The sequence below is a fragment of the Oryx dammah genome, unplaced genomic scaffold (genome assembly GCF_014754425.2).
Source record: "Oryx dammah isolate SB20612 unplaced genomic scaffold, SCBI_Odam_1.1 HiC_scaffold_26, whole genome shotgun sequence".
Lineage (NCBI taxonomy): Eukaryota > Metazoa > Chordata > Mammalia > Artiodactyla > Bovidae > Oryx > Oryx dammah.
Window position 1 is genome coordinate 88,737,887 of NW_024070210.1, and position 22,778 is coordinate 88,760,664.

The following is a 22,778-nucleotide window of genomic DNA, read 5'->3' on the forward strand; positions in this document are numbered from 1 at the left end:
ATGAATGCCCTGGATGGTGTCCCCTTCAAGGTTCCCGAGGGCTTTGTGATAGACACAGAGCCCCTCCCTGGGCCAGATCTCAGTGCTCCAGACTGCAGGGAGCTTCTGCTGGGCTCTATGGTAAGTGCGTCTCTCTGTTTGTCTTCTCATCCCTCGGTCTGTGGGTCTGATGCTGAGCCTCAGGAGGCCCCTTGCCCCTTGATTTTAAATGGCAGCCACTCCTGTTCTGATATATTCTAGGAAGTGTGAAAATAATGCAAGAGGAAAAGATATTCCATGAAGAAGTCTAGAGACTTGGACATGGGGCTGTTTAGTGCATCTTAAGTTTAGAATGACCAGAAGGTTGCCTGTATGGAGTTACTGAGAGTCCTAGCAAGGATACTCCAATTCCAGTTCCTCTCTTCTCTATCAGCCTACTGCCAAGTCTAAAATTCCACTGTTAGAATCCCTCCACTGGGCTAAGATGCTATCTTGAGACTAAAATGCAGACAGTTACACAGGACACATCAGAATGGATTACTACTCCACAGCCAAAGTACACCTACCCATGGGGCACCTATGAAGCACCCCTTGCCCCATGGCTCACACACTGGGGTATGCCCTCAGTGTGTATGGTGGTATCACATACTCTCAGGATAAACATGATTATTTAACTTCCAAGTGAGTCAAATTTATTTGAAGATTTAGGAGGCAACCTATTGCATTTGTATTATAACACAGATACAATGAGGTAGAAGGCAAAATCCACATGAATTTTAAAAAATGAAAGAGCAGGATTGCACACAGCTGTGGAGCTGGTGGTGGATCTCTTGGGACTGAGTCCTTGGGATCTTGCGTGTTCATTCAGCACTGTCTGCGGGCTACTTGGAGAAGGCAATGGCACCCCACTCCAGTACTCTTGCCTGGCAAATCCCGTGGATGGAGGAGCCTCATAGGCTATAGTCCATGGGGTCGCTAAGAGTCGGACACGACTGAGCAACTTCACTTTCACTTTTCACTTTCACGCATTGGAGAAGGAAATGGCAACCCACTCCGGTGATCTTGCCTGGAGAATCCCAGGGATTGCGGAGCCTGGTGGGCTGCCATTTATGGGCTTGCTCAGAGTCGGACACGACTGAAGTAGCAGTAGCAGCAGCAGCGGGCTACTTGGTAGGAAAATTTGAGGATCTAGTTCAGCTCACACTTTGCACATGAGGAACCTGAGGCTCAGAGAAGGGAAATGATCTGTCCAAAGATAGTGGCAATGATGGGACTAATTCCCAGGTCCTGGGCTTCCCTGTGGTCCAGTGGTTAAGAATCTGCCTTGCAATGCAAGGGAAACTGGTTGGATCCCTGATCCAGGAAGAGCCCATATGCCATGGGACAACTAAGCCTGTGATCCACAATTACCCATCTGGCCCCTTTGAGAGTATAGTGGAGACCTATAATACCGATATGTGCAGCAACTCCTGAAGTGTGTGCACCTGAGAGCGCATGTGCAGCAACTCCTGAAGTGTGTGCACCTGAGAGCCTGTGCTCCGCAACAAGAGAAGCCACCGCAATGAGCAGCCTGCACACCGCAACTAGAGAGTAGCCCCACTTGCTGCCACTAGAGAAACCCTGCTCATAGCAATGAAGACCCAGCACAGACAAAAATAAATAAATGCATTAATTTTAAAATTAAGTAAAAAATAAAACCTAGATCTTGATTGCAGATCATTTCATGATAGCTCAGAGAAGGATTGGAAAGTGAGAGACATCAGACACATAATGTTCGAGGGCAAAAAAAATACAGGGTTATGGGAAGTTAGGTGCAAAGAAACCAGTCCAGGAAGGAGAGGCCTGGAGAGGGTCAGGTAGAGAGGCTTGAGTAGCTTGGATGCGTAGGAGCAGGAGACTTCATCTGCAGCCCCTGCAGGTGTACTTAAGTTCCTCAGAACCCAGAAGTAAAATAAGCTTTGTAAAGCCCTGAGTACAGTATTCAGGGGCCCCCTTTTGGTGCGGCAGGAGCTCTTGCTTTCACCAGAGAACCTGTGCTGTGGGCTCTCACTCTGGCAGTAGGGCCTGTATTGCTGGGAAAAGGAAATTGCTTTACTAAGCTCCAGTGGAGGTAGACAGACTCGCATAACTATTCCCTCTCTGCTAAGCCGGGAGGAGGCTATTCTGAATGTTACTTCTCCTAGAAGCAGAAATAGGTACCCTTCTGCCAAGTCTATGTCTTGCGTCCCAGCCCACGTGTTGGCCCTGGCCCTGCCTCCTGTTCTCAGGGTGGGTACTCCACACCCACTCATCTCCCTTGAGCCTATTTCCCCTCCTGTGTCCCCATTTCTTTTACTGCTGTGGCCAGCTATCAAATAGAGAAGCATGGGACTCCATGTATGATTTATAGCCTCTCCTGGTCAGTCTTCCAAGTTTACTGGGCTTTATTCCCAGTGTTTGGAACTTGAAACACATTTTCCCATAGCAACAATGTTATAGATAGTGGTTAGATTACCAGATGAATCTGTAGCAGCCTAAAAAAGAAAAAAAAAAAACAACCTTCCATTCATGGAGCACCGGCTCTGTACCAGGGCCAGGTTACATGCTCTTCAAAGGTTCACTCTTCTCTCTCATTCTTTTGACCCTTGTAGCAGGTGGGTGTTCCCTCTCTATGGCACAGGAAACCAAAGTTCCCACCCATGCAACCAACAGGGCCGTGTGGCTGTGAGTGGCACAGCCAGGATTCCAACATGAGCGTGTCAGTCCCTAAAGCCCACGTCCACCTCCTGCACCTACTGCTTTCCTGAGGAGCCTCGGCAAGTCTGTGTTTTGTTGTTTTATCGTAGTTTTCCTTTAATTAGAATGGATTTCCTTTTTGTGTTAAATTTTTTAGAAATTATATATATATATATATATGTATAGAGCAAGGGTCAACAAACATTTTCTGTAAAGGGCCAGATAGTAAAAAGCAGCCATCACTCCACACTACTATTGTAGGGAGAAAGGGCCATAGACATTACAGAAAGGAGTGAGTGAGTACGGCTGTGTTCCAATAACACTTTATTTAAAAAACAAGGTTGGAGGTCAGTTTGACTCCCAGGCAGTTTGCCTGTCTTAAGAGAGTAAAGAGGCTTCCATTGACACTTCCTTATCTGTCCTGTCCCCACCTGCTCTGGTAACTTCTGTTACTTGTATTTTAAAATGTGTTCTTCTGTAGATTCTTATGTGTGTACATACAAGCAAATACAGCTATTCCCTCCTTTTTCACACCAAAGGTACCATTTTCTATACATTATTCTTCTTGATTTTTTTCACTTAACATATTTGAAGACTTTCCATATCAATACACAAAATGCTCCTTCAGTTAGTTTTTCACTGCATGGTAGTGTATTATATAGATTTATTGTACTTTACTGAATGAATCCCCTCTTGATGGACACTTAGGTTCTTCCCGGTCTTTTGTCATTATAAGCAATGCCGCAGAGAAAGACTATATGCAGATGTCCTTTTGAATTAAATCATATTGCCAAATTGCTCTCCATAAGGGTTATACTGTTTTACATCCAACCAGCACCCTACAAGGGCATCCCAGGTGGCACTGCTAGTGGTTAGGAACCCACCTGCCAATGCAGGAGATATAAGAGATGCAGGTTCGATCCCTGGGTCAGGAAGATCCCTGGAGATTTTGCATGGCAACCTACTCCAGTGTTCTTGCCTGGAGGATCCCATCGACAGAGGAGCCTGGTGGGCTGTGGCCCAGAGGGTCACAAAGAGTTGGACACAACTGAAATGACTTTAGCATGCACAGCACTCTACAAATGGGCTTGTACCTTAGCTGCAATCCTCAACAAAGGAGTCATCAGATGTTGCATCTTTCCTGAGGGATAGGCAAATGGTATCTCAGTATAGTTTTATTTTCCTTTCTCTTATTGTGAGTGAGATTGAGCAGTTTTTCATGTGTTTAAGAGCCATCTGTAGTTCCTTTTCTGTGGACGGTTCATATCTTTTTTGTTTATTTCCCTGTTGGGCTGTTGTTGGTCTTTTCTTACCTATTTCTGGGCGCTCCTATGTCTGTGCTATCAGTGCTGTTTTCCCGCTAGTTTGTTATTTCCCTTTGACCTTGCTTATGGGGTGTATTTGCCATGCAGATTTTCACTTGTGCATGTGTGTACTTTCACAGCTTCTCAATTTCAACTCAGAGTGAGCAATGTTTTCCCTACTTGATATTATAAAGGATTTCTCTCCTCTTTTCTGCTGGTACTTTTATAGTTTCATTTCAAATAACTGAATCTTTGATCCTTTTGGAATTTCCCCTCGTGTATGATATGAGAATGGATCCAACATTTTCTTTCCACTAATGCCATTTATTGACCAGTCCCTCTTTTTTCCCATTGCTTGAGATGCCACCTTATTATCTACTAAAGTCCCACAGATAACATCCATTTCTGGACCTTTTGTTCTTTACCTTTAGGCTCTCTGTGCAGTACCTTAGCTTTAATTATTGAGGTTTTATAATATATATTAGAGGCTGGTAGGGCCAGTCCCCTTTATTTCTCTTTTTGTCCCCAGAGGTTTTTAGGCTATTCTTTTTTGGGGGGTGTGTGTTGGTGGGGGGTTGTACTGGGTCTTCGTTGCTATATAGATTTTTCTCTAGTTGCCATGGCAGGCTTCTCATTGCAGCAGCTTCTCTTGTTGCAGAGCACAGGTTCTAGGGTGTGCAAGCTTCAGGAGTTGCGGCCTGTGGGCTCAGTAGTTGTGGTGCACAGGCTTAGTTGCTCCATGGGACGTGGGATCTTCCTGGACCAGGAATCGAACCTGTGTCTCCTGCATTGGCAGGTGGATTCTTTACCACTGAGTCACCGTGGAAGCCCTTGGCTATTATTTGTTTATTTTTCATATGAACTTTAGAATCATCTTGCTTAGGTTCCACAAATCGCAAGTGCTGGTATTTTTATTGGGTCTTTGGATCCTTTTATCCCCTAAGTTCCACTGTCTGTTTCATTATCTCTCAGTCTCTTTCCCTCTATGACGGTCTCCTCAGCTCTGAAGTAGTCTTTTCACCTCCTTTGTCCTTCCCAACTCACGCATTTTGCTCCAGTCTCTTTTTCTAATCATTTATTCTGTACACTCTTACAAATATCCCCTCAGAGCCAGAAGTGCTGTGGGCCCCAAGAACAGAGAGAAATAAGATGCACTCCCTGACCTCAGTCGGGGAGCCGCACTTAGAACAGCTAAGTTCTGCTGCTCTCCCCAACTTAGGTCATGTCAGGAGTGAGGTGAGGGGAGAGGCTGTTCCTGTCTGCCTTTCTGCCTCCCACATCCACTCCCCCCCGACTGCGCCAGGCTTACCTGGCCATCACAGAGCACTGAAGTTGCCTTTTAAGAATATTTATATTTTTTAACGGAGTTTTATATTTCCGGTTCTTAATTTTAATAGTAGTTAATGGGAATATTTTATTTTTGCTTCACATAAACTCTCAATTTAAGTTATTTATGTGGGCTCCACATTTAGTTTTTAGGTGGCTTGATCAGTCAGATGGACAGGAATCCCAGCTCATCTACTCACCACTGATCTGACCTTGAGCAAACTAAATTTCCTGAGCCTCCTTTTGATAATCTGGAAATGGGAATAACATTAGGACCAACTAAGTAGAGTTAGGGAAAAAAAAAAAAAAGAATGATTTTTACATTTCCTGGGCCCCCAAGTAAGCTGGAAGGCCGCACATGGGGTGGGGGCAAGTACTACTCCACGCAGAGGTTTGTGTGTCTGGGCCAGCCTCCAAGGGCAGCTGCTTGGTGGCAAATGGTGCTGAGCTAAAGTGAAAGCTTCTTGGTGAAGGCAAAGTTTCGTTGAAATTAAAAAAAATTTTTTTGGCTGCACTGGGTCTTTGTTGGGTCGTGTGTGGGCTCCCTATTTGCTGCATGCATGGCCTCTCTAGTGGTGCAGGCTCTGCAGCCTGCGGGCTCAGTAGTTACGGGTGCCCTGGCTTCTCTAGTTGAAGAGGCTGAGTTGCCCCCACTGGCATGTGGGATCCTACCTCTCCCGCCAGCGATCTAACCCTCATCCCCTGCACTGGAAGGCAGATTCTCAATCTTTGGACCACCAGAGAAGTCCCCTGGAGAAATTGTTTAGGCCACTGTTGTTCAATTATGTGCTGAATGGCAAAGGGACTTAGACTTTCATTCTATTAACCTATTCCTCACGTTGTCCTGTCTACAGAGTTTGCTATTAAATTGTTATTGACAGCCATCCACTCCAATGCTAGCTAAAACCGAGGGTGAGGGTGGCCTGCGATGAATGCCTGGGGCTTAGAATCAGCTGTCTAGGTCTGGAGAGTGTATGGTTGAACAGGTTCCCCGGGGGCCAGGAGGTAGGGGTGTGCCCCCAGACCCTGGTTTGCCTGGCGTAGCCTCCCCTGGCCTTGTATCCGCAGCACGACTTCAGCCTGGAGAGAAGGACACTCTTCTGGGTGGAGGCTGTCATCCGGGGACCCTGCACAGTCCAATGCGATGCTCCAGGGGCAGCTTCCGCCCCTCCGGCCTGGCTCTTGCTGGCCAGCCCCGAGCAAGGGCTGGAACCCGTGCCTGCCGCAGTTGAAGATCCGGAGGCCAGATCCCAGGAGCAGCCTGAGGAGGAGGAAGACGAGGAGGAGGAGGACCAGGATGAGGAAGCAGCCTCCTCTGCCGTGGAGGAAGACCCGGAGCCCTGCAGCCCCCAGCCCAGCTCCGCGGCGAGCCCCCGCCTGGGCCAACACCGGTGCTCGCTGGACATGCTGCGCGGCGTGAGGTCGGAGCTGGCTGGGGCTAGGCGGCGGCTCTCCGAGGGCAGGCTCGCCTCCCACCCCCGCAGCCTCCTGCACCGCCTCCGCCACAGAGCTCTGAGCCTCTGCCCCGCGCCGCCCCTGGGCCCGGCGCCTCCACCCCGCAGTGCTCCCACGCAGAACCTGCAGTCCCCTGTTTCCGAGGCCTCTCTCCCCAGCACGCGCACGCCCCCCTTGGGCCCCAAGCCGTCGCTCCCCAGCACCCTCATGCTGCCCCCGCGGCCCTCCACGGCCGGCGCCATGCCCCCGCTGCGGAGCCACAAGCCCACAGTTGCGGTAAGGAACCTGTCCCCTTGGCCAAGGCCACAACTCAGCAGCGAAGCCCCCACATCTGGTCCCCTGCCTGGTTGGACACTCCTCCCTACCAGCTCTCACCTGGCCCTGTACCACGCTGTCCTTCCTGCAGCCCTATGCCTAGAGTATTCCCTGCTTCGAGGTCCCCTTCCTCGTTTCTCGCTGCGTCTCCTTTGATTCTATAAGGGCAGCTGTTAGGATAATTGTAATTACCCAGGATCTGTCTCTTCCAGTGGATATGACATCTCTTAGGGCAGTGATTGGATTGCATTTGTTTCCAGAGCACGTAGAGCACACTTGGCCCACAGGGGGAGCTCAGTGAATATCCCTTGAATCAATCAGTGTGGCTCAGATCTAGGGCTTCCCACTGTTCAAGGACTGGGTGAGTTCAATCAAGAAATATTCACAGTGCAGTTACTTCTGGCAAGAGACTGGATTGGAAGAGACAAAGTCTAAAGCAGGCCACGAGGAGACTGGCGAGGAAGTGTGAGACACGGCAGCACTGCCCAGTGGGAGGGATCAGGTACTGAGGGAGGAGTGAAGGCTGTTGCAGGCTGGGACAGCTTCAGGACAAAGGATGTGCACCAAGAACTGGGAGCAGATGTGAATGTACAGTGAACGTACAGCCTGTAGCCCGGGGCCTCCCAGGTGGCGCTAGTGGTAAAGAACACGCCTGAGATGTAAGAGACATGGGTTCTATCCCTGGTTCAGGAAGATTCCCCTGGAGGAGGGCATAGCAATATGATACCCGCTCCAGTATTCTTGCCTGAAGAATCCCATGGACAGAGGAGCCTGGCGGACTACAGTTCATAGGGTCTCAAAGAGTTGGACACCACTTAGCATGCATGCGTGCACGGACTGTAGCCTGCCAGTCTCCTCTGTCCCTGGGTTTAATCCCAACAGGAATATTGGAGTGGGTTGCCATTTCCTCCTCCAGGGGATCTTCCTGACGCAAGAATCAAATTTGAATCCCCTGAGGTTCCTGAATTGGCAGGAGCATTCTTCACCACTGAGCCACCTGGAAGCCCTTCCAAGGATTTGTGCACAGTTTTATGCATATGTTTATGCGCCTGTGTCTTTTTCCTTTAAGTAGTCTACATTGTATAAGTGTCAGACTCCATACAATCTAGGTCTGGAACAGACGTGTTAGGTTAGATTAGTAGCAGGAAGTGACATTTAGGCACAGCTTTCTGCCCCTGAGCAATTCCACAGTCAGGCCAGGAGATGCAACAGAATAAGGCCAAGGTGAAAGTAAGTCTGAAAGACAGACTCAAAGTCTGGCTTTTCCCACTCAATGCTGTGTGAGCTTAGGCAAGTCACTGAACTGCTCTGAGCCATCCCTTCTCTACCTGTAAAGCAACCCTGCACAGTTATTTACAGCAAACAGAGAAGAGGTTATATAAACAGTACAGGCCACACTCACATCATGGGCTAGATGCTGATGCTAGGAGGGCTCTTCCCTGATCCCAATTAAATTTACCTCTAGCAACAACCCTGTAGTGGGGTTGTGGAGAGATGGGGGCAGATGGGACGCGTATTCTGTAGAGGAGGAAACTGGGGCAGAGAGCACCTAAGAATCTTTTTCAAGGTCACAAGGGTAGACTCAAATCCTAAGACTTGTGTGGTTTTCACTCTAGGAGTAAAGAGTAGATCCTAAGGTGACGTCATGGCAGGAAACCACTGAGAAGATGAGGACATGTAGGGAATTCATATGTCACATGCACTCTGCTCCTGGAGCCAGGGCAGCACCTAGGCTTTCCTGCTGGAGGAGGGGACAGGGTTAGCAGTTGGATGCTTCTTCATGGGGAACGGGCTAGGGATGATGCCAGCCAAACCTATTGAAATGCCTTCAAGCCGCCCTCCTTAGTCCAAGGTCTCTGTGGATTTCTCCAGTGCCACAGCTGTACCCAGTTCCTATCCTGCTCCTTGCCTAGCTGAGCCCCAGTCCAGCCAGACTCAAGAAGGAAGTTCTGGCTAGGAAGCTCAGTCTTGCTCCCCTGCTCCCCTGCTCCCTAAGGTACGGGGTCGAGAACCCTGCTTTGGTTCTGAGTAGGGTACAGGTCCCCAAAGTGTGTTGGTCACTTGCCAGCTTCTCTGAACCTTGACTTCAGTAAAAAATAGAATGAGCCTATTGTATTTCTCTCTCAGGCTTGTTCTAAGCAGTAAATATTATCATCTACTGGCAGTTTCTGTATGCCAAACCCTTTGCTAGTCACTTTTCTCACCTTGTCTTATTTAAGCCTTGTAACAATCCTGTGAGGTATCTGGTATGATTGCATCCATTTTACACATGAATAAACTGGCTTCCCCGGTGGCTTAGTGGTAAAGAATCCACCTGCAATGCAGGAGACTCAGGTTTGGTCCCTGGGTTAGGAAGATTCCTCAGAGAAGTAAATGGCAACCCATTCCAGTATTCTTGCCTGTGAACTCTCATGGACAGAGGAGCTTGGTGGGCTTCAGTCTATGGGGTCGCAAAGAGTTGGACACGACTTAGCAACTAAACAACCACCTGAGTAAACAGTAGAAATCTGGGATTTGAACCCAGGTCTGCAGCACTCCAAGATCCTAACAATATTAGCCCCTGTGCTCTGTAGCGAAGACACCTTTAAAAATGTCTTGCCCAGCCAGGTGTCACCTCCAGTGGTAACTGACACTTGCAGCTTGTCTGTGTTTCAGTCCCTCAGCCCGTACACCTGCCTGCCACCTCCTGGACAGGTGCCCCAGCCTCGTGTTGCCCACAGATCGCAATCTGATTCTGCTGACTTGCTGTCTGCCCTGAGCCAGGAAGAGCAAGACCTCATCGGGCCAGTGGTTGCCCTGGGGTACCCCCTGCACAGGGCCATCGTGGCTTTGCAGAAGACGGGGCGGCAGAGCCTGAGCCAGGTGAGTGGGGGACCCAGAGCGAGGGGGCTGTGGAACTGGAGTTGGGTCAGTGGCCACATCGTTTTTATCTTCAACTTGAAGTTATTTTGTGTTTTTCTTCGGAGGCAGAATTTCAGCTTCGAATTAATTATTGGGGGTTTTGATCAATTTTCTAGATCCTAAGGCTACCATCTCCATGGGAGTTTAGCAAGACTCCCCATGCCTACTTGGGGAGTGTCAATATTCTACTCCTGTCCAAGTCTCTGCCCCAAAAGTAAGACTGAAGCTTTGGGCAGTCACAGATCTTTCCAGAGCTACCCAATAACACTTTCTGCAACAAGAGAGATGTTTTATCCCTGTGTTGTCCAATATAGTAAACACTAGCTATATGTGGTTACTTGAATGTGGCTAGTATGACTGAAAATTGTTATTAATTATAATTAAATGAAATTAAAAATTAAATAGCCACATACAGCTACCATATTGGATGGCACAGTTCTGACCACTTCCCTCAACAGTTAATCCACACCCATATCCATCTCTCTCTCTTTCCATCTACCCATCCATCAATCTAGTCATAAGTATTTGCTGGACGCTCCCTTGGTGTTTAGATGCAGCTAGGAGCTATGGGGAAGCCAGTGTTGTGGGTTGGGTTTCCAGACTCCAGTGGGGTTTGGCATATGGAGATTTATTGAGGAAACCCTTGGGAACAACTTCTGGGGAAGGGAGAGGACCTAAGCAGGGATGGGTAGAGGGAGAGTTTGAACTTTATAGACCCAGTGACAGCCAACCCCATAGCTCTGAAGCATATATGGCCCTTTGGAGTTGTCCTAATTGGGGATGAGATGGTCAGGCCTTCATACCTCTGCCTTAATGAGTCACCAGAAGTAGAAAAAGGGTGACTTGAGAGAAGTGATCTCTGCAGCTAAGGCAGCCCCCGAAGGGACAGATAGCTGATGGTTTCTACCACCGCTACCACCATCTGCAATAAGACCTTCAAGGAAGGTGTATCTAGAAGGGGTATCTCAGAGTCTACCACACCAGGTTCCATTTTTAAGTCCTCCACTCCTATTGGAAGACGAGTGGACACCAGTAATAAGGATAGGCAGCACCCCAAGCTGCTCTAATATTTGGGAGTAACTCTTGACCCGCCCCCACCCCATATAAGCTAAGAATATGAGAACACCTGCAGGAGAGTGAGAACCCCTGAACTGCCAAAAGAGAGGTGTGGTGAGAAGATGCCTGGGAGCAGAAGGAATAGGAATGATTTGGGGGTGTTTCAGTTATCTGTTGCCATGTGACAGTCACCCCAACACTTAGTGGCTTAATACTACAACCATGTGTTCGCTCATGAGCCTCTGGGTTGCCAGTGTGGGTGGAGTCAGCAAGGAAGTTCTTTTGCAGGTCTCACCTAGGGTCTCTCATGTGGCTACAGTTTGGTGACCCAGCTAGAGCGGAATAGTCTAGGATGTCCTTGATCTCAATCCAGTGGTTGGTGAAACTTGTCAACTGGACCACATATCTCCAGCAAGCTAGCCCACGTGTTCCCAAGAGTACAGGAGTAGAAGACACAAAGTCTCTTGAGGTTGAAATTATTGTCATTTCTGCGTTATACTGTTGGCCAAAGCATGTCACAGACCAGATCAGATTAAAAGGGTAGAAAAATAGACTCTACCTCTTGATGGGAAGAGCTGCAAAGAAGAGTATGTGACTGTTCTTAATTTACCATGGGGGAGGTTTCAGTAATTGAGAAAGGCTTCATGAAGGTATAAAGCCTTGAGCTGGAGTTTAAGGATGGATAAGACCTGAATTTGAAGAAAGGAGAAGGATGATCTTCCAGGCAGGAGGAATAGTATCAACTGAGAGGCAGAGGCAGGAAGGACTTGGGAGGCCCTGATTCAACAGTCTCACTGAATATATGATGTGGGCTGGTGGGAGATAGGACAGGAAGGGGAATAGAGGGAAGATTAAGGGTGCCTTGAAGGCTGGCCTGAGAATTTTCTCAAAGACCCCACAGCAGAAGGGAGGCATGAAAGGACTGTGAGCAGGGGCAGGAGGTGGGCACTGAATATCATCATCTGAACCCCTTCCCCCAGCTGAATGTTGCATCCCTTTTTGCGTTGTTTCCTATGCACCAGGGTTATTTGTGGTTGGAAAGCTGAGCCACAGATATTGAATGGCATATATTTCTTTCTCCTTTCTCTGTCCCACCACCATCAGAGGACTTGGAGACCCTCTCCCTAGTCACTGATGGTGGTCATATGTTGAGTCCCTGAGGTCTGGAGCTGCCTGCTCCTGGGTGAGGGAGTGATGGAGGGAGAGTGGCTCAAACAGGAGCCTGATCAGGATGTGCTGCTGCAGGTTGAGGAGGTGGGAAGGCACTGGGTCCTCTTTCCCACCCTCTCCTGCTCCCGCTCTACTCGGTTCAGTCCTAGAGGAAAGCTTTCCACATGGTGAGCCCCATATATGGTGGCTAACATGATGGAGGAGATGGCAGGGGTGCTGCTGATATTTACCGAGCACCTCTGTGCCAGTCCCTCAATCTGAGAGTGTTCATTTAGGTCTTCTCATTTCTGCAAGGTTGCTTTTACTGTTCCCACTTTGCAGATGAGGAAACTGAGGTCAGGGAGGTCCACATAATTAGTCAGTGGTGGTACCAGGGTGGATGCCAGGCTGGTGTGGTTCTGAATTTTGTTACACTGTGCTTTTCTCTCATTTTCTGTGTGAAAATCTTCCAGAGCAGCACCTTAGGTTGATCTGAGATTTAGGAGTAGATTTAAAGTTGCCTCCACTTTCAGCTGCTGCTGAAAAGCCAGGACCTTGGCCAAAAAGCCAGGACCTTGGCCAAGAAGCAGTCCAGAAGCACCGTGAGGGGCCAGGCCCATGGTGGGGACTCTGACACGCCTCCCCAACTCCTCCAGACCCTGTGACAAGTCCCAGGTCATCACTGTGGGGACCTGAAGATTAGCTGGAGGCAGCATAGGGAATTGGCCTCCCTTTGGGTGGGCTGGAAGAATCTCACTGCAGCAGGAACACTGTGTTTCCAGACATAGACTGACCACTTGCCTGGTGGGCCTTCTCCCAGTGAGCATTCAGGGGCCAGGCCCTAAGGTGTGGGCCTGAGGGCCATTGGATGACTTTATCTTGATCTAACCACGTTAGTGTTCCTGTCCTGTGAAGTTCCACCATTAACTGAACATCTCTTTTGGGTTCACAGCCCTTCTCCCCATGAAAGACAAATACTACAGTGAATCATCTTTGGTCAGAGATGAACAGCAGATGGTCCAGGAGGGTGGGCATCAGGTGGTGGAGACAGGGCACTTAGAAAAACTAGGGAGAGAGGACGAAATACAAAACCTAAGCTTTGTCCATCACTCCTTCCTTCCTGCCCCAGGATCAGTGTGCCCCCTGACTGCCTGCAGGACAGGCATGGGTAGCGCTTTTGAGGGTCCACTGGCCAGACCTAGGCTTACCCTTAGACTCTAGACACATCATGGCCCCTCTCTGAGCCTAATTTTCCCCATTCACAGAATGGAGGAGAATTTGTTTATGACCAGTGCCTGCTGGGGTTCCCATCCTGGGGTCTGAAGGTGACATCCTCACTTACTCTGGAGCCTGAGCTAGGCCTAGTTACTGACCAAGGAGCAGAATGCTTACAAATGCAGATTCTTGGAACCTACTCTGCAGGGTCAGTAGATCTGGAGTGGCCCCAGGGGCCTATCATTTTAAAAGATCTGCAGATGGTTCTGATACGCAGCCTGGCTTGGGTCTACTAGGTTGAACTGAGTCAGAGACCCTTATCCTTCGCTGCACACAAGAATCACCTGGAGAGCTGTAAAAATCCCAGTGCCAGGCTTCATCCCAGTGCCAGGCTTCCCCCCTACCAGGCATATCAGCGTCTCTGGACGAGACCATCATCAGCAGGATATGGATAGTGATACAGAGACACCTCCAGTACCCTTGCCTGGAAAATCCTGTGGACGGAGGAGCCTGATAGGCTGCAGTCCGTGGGGTCACTAAGAGTCTGACACGACTGAGAGACTTCACTTTCACTTTTCACTTTCATGCATTGGAGAAGGAAATGGCAACCCACTCCAGTGTTCTTGCCTGGAGAATCCCAGGGATGGGGGAGCCTGGTGGGCTGCCGTCTATGGGGTCGCACAGAGTCAGACACGACTGAAGCGACTTAGCAGCAGCAGCACAGAGACACCAGTGTTTTGTTGCTATTGTTTTGTTTTGTTGCTATTGTTTTGTTTTGTTAACTTTTTATTTTGTATTGGAGTATAGCTGATTAACAATGTTGTGATAGTTTCAGGTGGATAGCAAAGGGACTTGGTCGTACATATACATGTATCCATTCTCCCACCTAGTCCCCTCTCATCCAGGCTGCCACCTAACATTGAGCAGAATTCCATGTGCTATACAGTAGGTTTTTGTTGGTTATCCGTTTTAAATATATCAGTATGACCATCCCCAAACTCCCTAACTATTCCTTCCTCCATGCTTTTGCCCCTCTAGTAATCGTAAGTTCATACTGTAAGACTGTGAGTCTGTTTTGTAAGTTCATTTGTAATCATCTTTTTTTCAGATTTCACATATAAGGGATGTCATAGGATGTTTCTCCTTCTCTTTCTAACTTACTACACTGTTTGACAATCTCTAGTTCCATCCATGGTGCTGCAAATGGCATTATTTCATTATTTTTAATGGCTGAGTAATATTCTATTGTATATATGTACCATATCTTTTTTATCCATTCCTCTGTCAGTGGACATTTAGGTTGCTTTCATGTCTTGGGTATTGTAAACAGTGCTGCAATGAACATTGGAGGGCATGTATCCTTTTTGACCACGTTTTTCTCTGGATATATGCCCAAGAATGGGATTGCAGGGTCATATGGTAGCTCTATCTTTAGTTTTTTAAGGAATCTCCATACTGTTCTTCACAGTGTCTCTACCAATTTACATTCCCACCAACAATGTAGGAGGGTTACCTTCTCCACACCCTCTCCAGAATTTATTGTTGAGGCACCGTAGTTTTAAAGCTCCCAGGTAGCTACAGTCGGCACTGAGGCTGAGAACTCTTGCTGTAGATGAACAGACCTTTGGAAACTCTGTCTACTTGCAAGCCAGCTCAAAGTTCCTCCTCTAGTGGCGGGACCCATGGACAAGGCACTGGCCAAGAAGTCAGGTGGTCTGGGCCCTAGTCCTGGGACTCTGGTCCACCCTGCCTGGACCTCAGTTCCCTCAGCTGTGCCGGGAGATCTGAGTTGGTTTGTTTTCAAAATGTGCCCAGAGCAAGGTTCCTGGGGTGAGGGCCCCCACTCTGGGCTCCATCTACCTCTTGCCCCCAGTTCTCCCAGAGCAACTGCAACCTCCCCCTGTTACTGTTGAAGCCCCCTGGTGCTTGGGCAGTTCACAGGCTAGAACAGTCTGAAAGTCTATGTGGTCTGTTTTCTGCTCTGTTCCAAAGGTCTGCAGAAATCCGACTTGCTTCTCCTCCACTCGTACCCGTACTTTAATCATCTGGAGCCTTCATTTGGCACCAATTCCCTGTAAATCCTGCTTTGATTTGCCTGGCACTCGTGTTTTCCTGTATCTGGTTTTTCTCCCCCAAGGAGCTATGAGCTCCCGGAAGGTAGTTCTTAATTTAGTTTATAAACACAGCTTACATTTATTGAGCTCTTTTTGCCTGCCTGCCGTGGTGGAGGCTGGGACCTAGTGGTGTCCTCCTGTGGGACAAAAACTTGGTGGATGAGAAAGCCGAGAAAGATACTAGGCAGTTACAGAGCTGTAGGTGCAGGGAAGCCTTGAGTGCTGTGGAGACACCTGGTGGAGACGGAGGTGGGAATGCGGGTAGGGAGAGCCTGCCCAGGGCAGAGGAGTGAGGCTGGCCTTGGCCTTGGCCTTGGAGCCGGATGGGCAGGAGTCTGGGGGTGCCGAGGGAAGCAGCCAAGGGTGCTGACAGAGCGAGCAGGTCTTTGAAAGTGGGGTTGGAAGGCAGAACTTTATCCTGAGGGCAAAAGCAGCCCCTGGTGAATAAGCAGGGAGTGGCTGGAAGAGGTGCTCGGCCCTGTGGGCCCTTGGCTGTCCCCTCCCCTTCCAGCCTTGGTGCAACACTGCTCTGGGATGGGGCCCGTGGAGTCCTGGATCGCAAAGATATTATGTGTCTGGAGGGGGGGCAGTGGGAGTGCACGGTGTGGGTGGAAAAGGAGGTACCCTCACACAGGTGGGTGCTCACCAGGGAGGGTGAGCAGGCTGGGTGGATGTTGGGTAGACACCTGTGTTTGAGGCCTGGCCTGTTCCCCACTTAGGTTCTGGGAACACCTTGACCCACCCCGGCAGCTCTCTTCCTGGATTCCAGCCCCCAGCTTGGACAGCTGGTGAGGCTTTGCTGTCCACCTGTCCCTGGGGAGGCCTCTGACCCTCTTCCGCTGGCTCATGGATCTCTGGGCCCATGCTGTGTGTGGCTGGTTGCCCAGTCAGCCTGGCCCTGAGCTCAGCCCTCCTGAGGCCCTTGGGTGCCTCCTCCACTGTGTCTGCTGTCCTGGCCATTGCTCTTACTGTCCTTCCCTCTGTGCCCTTTCCTGCCCAGTTTCTCAGCTACCTTAGCGCCTGTGACCGGCTGCTGCGACAGGGCTACGAGGAGGGGCTGGTGGATGAGGCCATGGAGATGTTCCAGTTCTCCGAGAGCCAGGTCAGCAGAGTCTCTTGCCCAGGCCCCAGCGAGGGGTGGGTGGGGTACCCATGCAGGCCTGGCATGCAGGGGCAGCACCAGAGACCACCTGGGGGCCTCAGGAGACAGCCTGCTTGCTGAGCCCCGGGGAGAAGGAGACAGCCCAGGGAGTTGAGACATGGAGAAACCAAGAGGACCCAAGGGGAAGGGGTGGGGAGGAAACGGAGCAGAGCTTTGTGCCAACTCGCTTCAGTTGTGTCCGACTCTGTGTGACCCCATGGACTGCAGCCCGCCAGGCTCCTCTGTCCATGGGATTCTCCAGGCAAGAATACTGGAGTGGGTCGCCATACCCTCCTCCAGGGGATCTTCCCAACCCAGGGATTGAACCTGCATCTCTTACATCTCTTGCATTAGCAGGAGGGTTCTTTACCACTAACACCACCTGGGTAGAGCTTTATAGCTGAATCAACACAGCAAATATTGACTGGCTCCTGTTTGTCAGACACCCAGACAGGAGCCAGGCAGGTAGCATGATGATGCCTGAATTCTCTTCAGGGAGTTTGCCACTTACATGGAAACCCAGAAGGCTTGAGGTTGTGGCCCCAGTGAGGAGGACATTCTGAGTGCCCAGTGAATGTGACCTGTCTAGAGTCGGCAGTTGGTCAAGGCAGAGCAGACTTCCCGGAGACTGTGGGAGGGATGGTGGGGTGGGAGGGATGCCGAGGGGTCGGGGGAGAGGCAGGGAAGTTTTGAGCAGTGGGGTCAGAGGAGGCAGGCAGAGGCTGTGCTGTGTGAGGGCCCTGAACAGAGGACCTGTGCTGTGCATCCTCTGGGCACCAGTGTGCAGCCTTCTCTTCCTGCCCCAGTGCTTGAGCACAGGGAGTCAGGAGGGAGTGGGAGAGGGGAAGTAAAGCCAAGACAGAGAGAGCCAGCAGCCAGGCTGGGGCCTCCTTCCTTGGCACAGGAAGTGAGGTTTGAGCCCATGTCACCTCCTGTCATTGAGATACAGGAAAACCATAGGTGCTGGCCAGGATCAGGCTCACCTGGCCTGTGGGGTCATGGCTTTCTGGGGGTATGTAGAGTGGGTACTTGGGAGGGGACTGCCCAGGCCAGAGGCCCAGCCTCCCAGCGCCCCCCATGTCCTCTCTGCCTCCTCTTCCTCAGGCAGGGGAGTTCCTGCGCCTCTCGGAGCAGTTCAGCGACATGGGCTTCCAGCAGGACCGCATCAAGGAAGTACTGCTGGTCCATGGCAACCGGCGCGAGCAAGCCCTGGAGGAGCTGGTGGCCTGTGCCCAGTGACCCCCAGGGCACCTAGCAGTGTCTGTGCATCCTCGTCCTGACCCAGACCTGGCAGTCCATCCTGACTGTATCATGAAGACTGCATGAGAATAACAAAGCAGGGCATGCTTGTAAAAATGCACACGATGCCGAGAGTGGGGGTAAATACTGTAGAGGAGGCAAAACTTTCCCTCTGAGAACTTCATGGGGACTCTTTAACAAAAAGACAGATTAACAAGAGAAAAACCAAAATATATTAATGCAGGTGGCACGCATCATGCCCAAGAAACTTCAGTGAAAAGTTACCCAAGATAGCAGTTTAGAACTCCGGCTGGGGAAGATCCCCTGGAGAAGGGAAAGGCTGCCTACTCCAGTATTCTGGCCTGGAGAATTCCATAGACTGTATAGTCCATGGGGTTGCAAAGAGTTGGACATGATTAAGTGACTTTCACTTTATATAGCATTTTCAACAAACAACAATACATTTGTAGAGAAATGACAGGACAAAGGAAAACAGTTTCAGGCTTCCAAGGGTGGCAAACTGCAGGGAGGGAACTAATGGAGTAAGATTTATTTGCAGGTTCCCTGGTGCACTGCTGGGCTGACTAGAATCTGTCTCCAGAAAAGAATGTATCTCCTGCCTCAAGGCTGAAAAGAGGGGAAGGGAAGAGAGAACTTATCTTGCATTTTCTGCTGAATTGCCTTCAGCTCAGTTATGTCAAGTGTTTCCCAGATGGCTTAGTGGTAAAGAATCCACCCAACAGTGCGGGAGATGCAGGAGACACAGGTTCAATCCCTGGGTTGGGAAGACCCCCTGGAAAAGGAAATGGCAACCTGTTCCAATAGTCTTATCTGGAGAATTCCTGTGGACAGAGGAGACTGGTGGGCTACAGTCTGTAGCCCAACAAAGAGTTGGATGCAACTGAGCAGAATTATGTCAAAGAGGCATATTTGGGGATGACATTCCAGTTTCCTTCAGTATCAGAAGAAGCAGCTTAAAGAGGTGAAAGTGGTTCCTTGTGAGGAGGGCCAGATGGGGTGCATAGGTGATGAACTGCGTGTTTTCATATAAGCCTTGTAAAATGATCTGTATTTGCTTCTTTAAACTATTAGCATTAGTAACTTTAAGAAAATTAAAACAAATAAATATTGTGTAGTTCTTTGGGTCCTGGTTTCTGGTCTTGGTGTGGAAAGGATATCTAACTGTGGGTGAGAGGACCTAATTCTGATTTCGGTTCTGCTGATGACTGGCTCAAGGCCTGTTTGGGCTTAAGTTTCCCCAGGGAAAGTGGAGTGACTGGACCTGACTGTTATCCATAAGAGTGCCCTGGGGAGTTTGTTAAAATGTCCAAAGCCCCACTCCTGGATAATCTGATTCAGAAAGTCCATCTTGGCAGCCCGCAGGAATCTGTTTTGTTTTTATAAGAAGCTCTCTGGAGATTCTTTCATTTTCCTTTTTATTTTTCAAATCGCTGTTTTGGTTATATTGTTGACCCTCTTCATTCATTTCTCCCCTCTCCCATCCCCCACCTCTGGCAACCACTATCTGTTCCTTGTATCTGTGAGCTTGTTTTTGTTTAGTAGTCCCCGTATAAGAAAGATCATACAGTATTTGTCTTTCTCTGTCTGATTTGTTCCACGTAGCATAATGCCCTCAAGGCCCATCCATGTTATCACAGATGGCAAGATCTCATTCATCCTTACGGCTGAATAGTATCCATTGTATACACACCAGAGTCTCTTTACCCATGCACCCGTCAGTAGGCACTTAGGCTGTTGCCGTTGTCTTGGTGGTTTCTAATAATATGGCAGTGAACCTTTGGGGTGCAGATATACCTTTTCAAGGTAGTGTTTTCGTTTTCTTCAGATAATATCCAGAAGTGGAATTGCTGGCTCCTAAGGTAGCTCTATTTTTAATTTTTGGAGGAACCTCCACACCGTCTTCCTGTTTTCCACAATGGCTGCACCAGCTTCTATTCCCACAGTGTGCATGAGGGTTCCCTTTTCCCCATATCCTCACAAACACTTGTGATTTCTTGTCGTGTGATACTAGTCATTCTGATAGGTGTGAGATGGCATCTCATTGTGGTTTTGATTTATATTTCCCTAATAATTAATGATGTTTTCATATGCATGTTGGCCTTCTGTATGTCTTCTGTGGGAAAAACTCTATTTAGATCTTCCCATTTTAAAATCAGATTGTGTAGGTATTTTGTTTTTGTTTTTTGGGTTTTTGTTTGCTGCTGACTTTATGAGTTCTTTTTCTAAAAATTATTTTTAATTTTTTATTATATTTTGGCCATACCGTGGAGCAGGCAGGATCTTAACTCCCCAACCAGGGATCCAACCGTACCCTCTGTGGTGGAAGTTCAGAATCTTAACCACTGGACTACAAGGGAAGTCCCTGAATGAGTTCTTTATCTATTTTGGATATTAGCTCCTTATCAGATATATGATTTGCAAATATTTTCTCTCATTATGTAGGTTCCCTTTTCACTCTGTTGATGGTTTCCTTTGCTGTACAGAGCTTTTTATAATAGTTTGATGTAGTCCCAGATTTCCCTGGTGGCTCAGAGGTTAAAGCGTCTGCCTCCAATGTGGGAGACCTGGGTTCGATCCCTGGGTCGGGACGATCCCCTGGAGAAGGAAACGGCAGCCCACTCCAGTACTCGTGCCTGGAGAATCCCATGGACGGAGGAGCCTGGTGGGCTGCAGTCCACGGGGTCGCAGAGTCAGACACGACTGAGCGGCTTCGCCTCACCTTGATGTAGTCCCACTTGCTTACTTTTGCTTTCGTTGCATTTGCTTTGTGTCAGATTTAAAAAGTCCTCACCCAGACTGACGTCAAGGAGCTTACTGCCTATGTTTTCTTCTGGGAGTTTCATGGTTTCATATCTAACATTCAAGTCTTTAATTCCCTTGAGTTAATTTTTGTGTGTGGTGTGAGGTAGTGGTGGGGTTTTATTCTTTTGCATACAGCTGCCCAGTTTTCACGGAGAAGGCGATGGCACCCCACTCCAGTCCTCTTGCCTGGAAAATCCCATGGGCAGAGGAGCCTGGTGGGCTGCAGTCCATGGGGTTGCGAAGAGTCAGACACGACTAAGCGACTTCCCTTTCACTTTTCACTTTCATGCATTGGAGAAGGAAATGGCAACCCACTCCAGTGTTCTTGCCTGGAGAATCCCAGGGATAGGGGGAGCCTGGTAGGCTGCCGTCTATGGGGTCGCACAGGGTTGGACATGACTGAAGCGACTTAGCAGCAGCAGCAGCAGCATCATTAGCCCAGTTTTCACAGCACCATTCACTGAAGAGCAGTTGCTGTTCAGTCACTCAGTTGTGTCTGACTGTTTGTGACCCCATGAACTGCAGCACACCAGGCTTCCCTGTCCAACATCAACTCCTGGAGCTTGCTCAAACTCATGTCCATGGAGTAGGTGGTGCCAGCCAACCATCTTGTCCTCTGTTGTCCCCTTCTCCTCCTGCCCTCAGTCTTTCCCAGCATTAGGGTCTTTTCCAATGAGTCAGTTCTTTGCATCAGGTGGCCGAAGTATTGGAGCTTCAGCTTCAGCATCAATCTTTCCAATGAATATTCAGGACTGATGTCCTTTAGGATGGACTGGTTGGATCGCCTTGCAGTCCAAGGGACTCTCAAGAGTCTTCTCCAACACCACAGTTCAAAAGCATCAATTATTCAGTGCTCAGCCTTCTTTATGGTCCAACTCTTACATCCTTACATGACTACTGGAAAAACCATAGCTTTCACTAGATGGACCTTTGTTGGCAAAGAATGTCTCTGCTTTTTAATATGCTGTTTAGGTTTGATATAGCTTTTCTTGCAAGGAGCAAGCATCTTTTAATTTCATGGCTGCAGTCACCATCTGTAGTGATTTTGAAGCCCAAGAAAGTAAAGTCTGTCACTGTTTCCATTGTTTCCCCATCTGTTTGCCATGAAGGGATGGGACCAGATGCCATGATCTTCATTTTTTGAAGGTTCAATTTTAAGCCAGCTTTTCACTCTTCTCTTTCACCTTCATCAACAGGCTCTTTAGTTCCTCTTCGCTTTCTGCTATAAGAGTGGTATCATAAGGGTGTCATTGAAGAAACTGTCTTTTCCTCATTGTATATTCTTGGCTCGTTGATTGTAAATTAACTGACCACATATATGTGTGAGTTTATTTCCCGGCTCTCTAGTCTGTTCCATTGATCTGTGTGTCTGTTTTTATGCCAATATCTTGGGGGATTTTTAGTCAATGTAATGGGCCCATGGCCGGTGTGTCTGTCTTCTGCTTTCACAGTCTGTGACCCTATGTCAGTTTTCCCTGACTTGGGGATTGGGACCAGAGTTGTCTTCAGTCATCCCAGGCCTATCTTCTGGAGGTCCCTAGGGACTGAGGGGACAAATTGCTGGGGCTGCCCATGACAGGCAAGTAGAGGTCAGAGGACAGTACGCTGATGCCTCTGTCCTTCCCAGTTGCCCTGAGCACTGACCTGGAGCAATTAGTGCAGAATTGAAATCTCTCAGCCCCCTCCACCCAACAAACAGGGTTGGACCTAGGGCTGAGGCCTGTGAAAAGACAAATAAAATCTTGTTTGAACATGCAGTGAGGACCTTAGCAGGCCTACCCAGGCCTAAACAGAACCCGGGTCTTCTGAGGTCCATCCAGTCCCTGAGTACTTTCCACTAAGCCTCAAGGCCTGCCAACTTGAAATTACATTAAAAATATTCTTTGCCCTTAAAATTTTGCTTTAAATAACTTGCAGGCAATATAAAACTATTTGAGAAATCCGTGAGATGGCATAAAGTTAGTAAAAAAAATATATAACTGCATTTGGAAAAGACAGGAAAATTAAAATTCAATTCTAAGATGTAGTGTTACATCCAGAGTTATT

The 22,778-nt window shown here is 48.8% G+C and overlaps 1 protein-coding gene across 1 annotated transcript; it reads left to right on the forward strand.

The window, feature by feature from the left end:
* UBAP1L (ubiquitin associated protein 1 like) lies at positions 1-18,661 on the forward strand. The gene is made up of 6 exons (XM_040225853.1): positions 1-120; positions 6,393-6,871; positions 6,938-7,055; positions 9,750-9,956; positions 16,530-16,631; positions 17,775-18,661. Exons 1-6 carry the CDS (start codon positions 1-3, stop codon positions 17,907-17,909), a joined length of 1,161 nt encoding a protein of 386 aa, XP_040081787.1. The 3' UTR covers positions 17,910-18,661.
* The last annotated feature ends 4,117 nt before the right edge of the window (positions 18,662-22,778 follow it).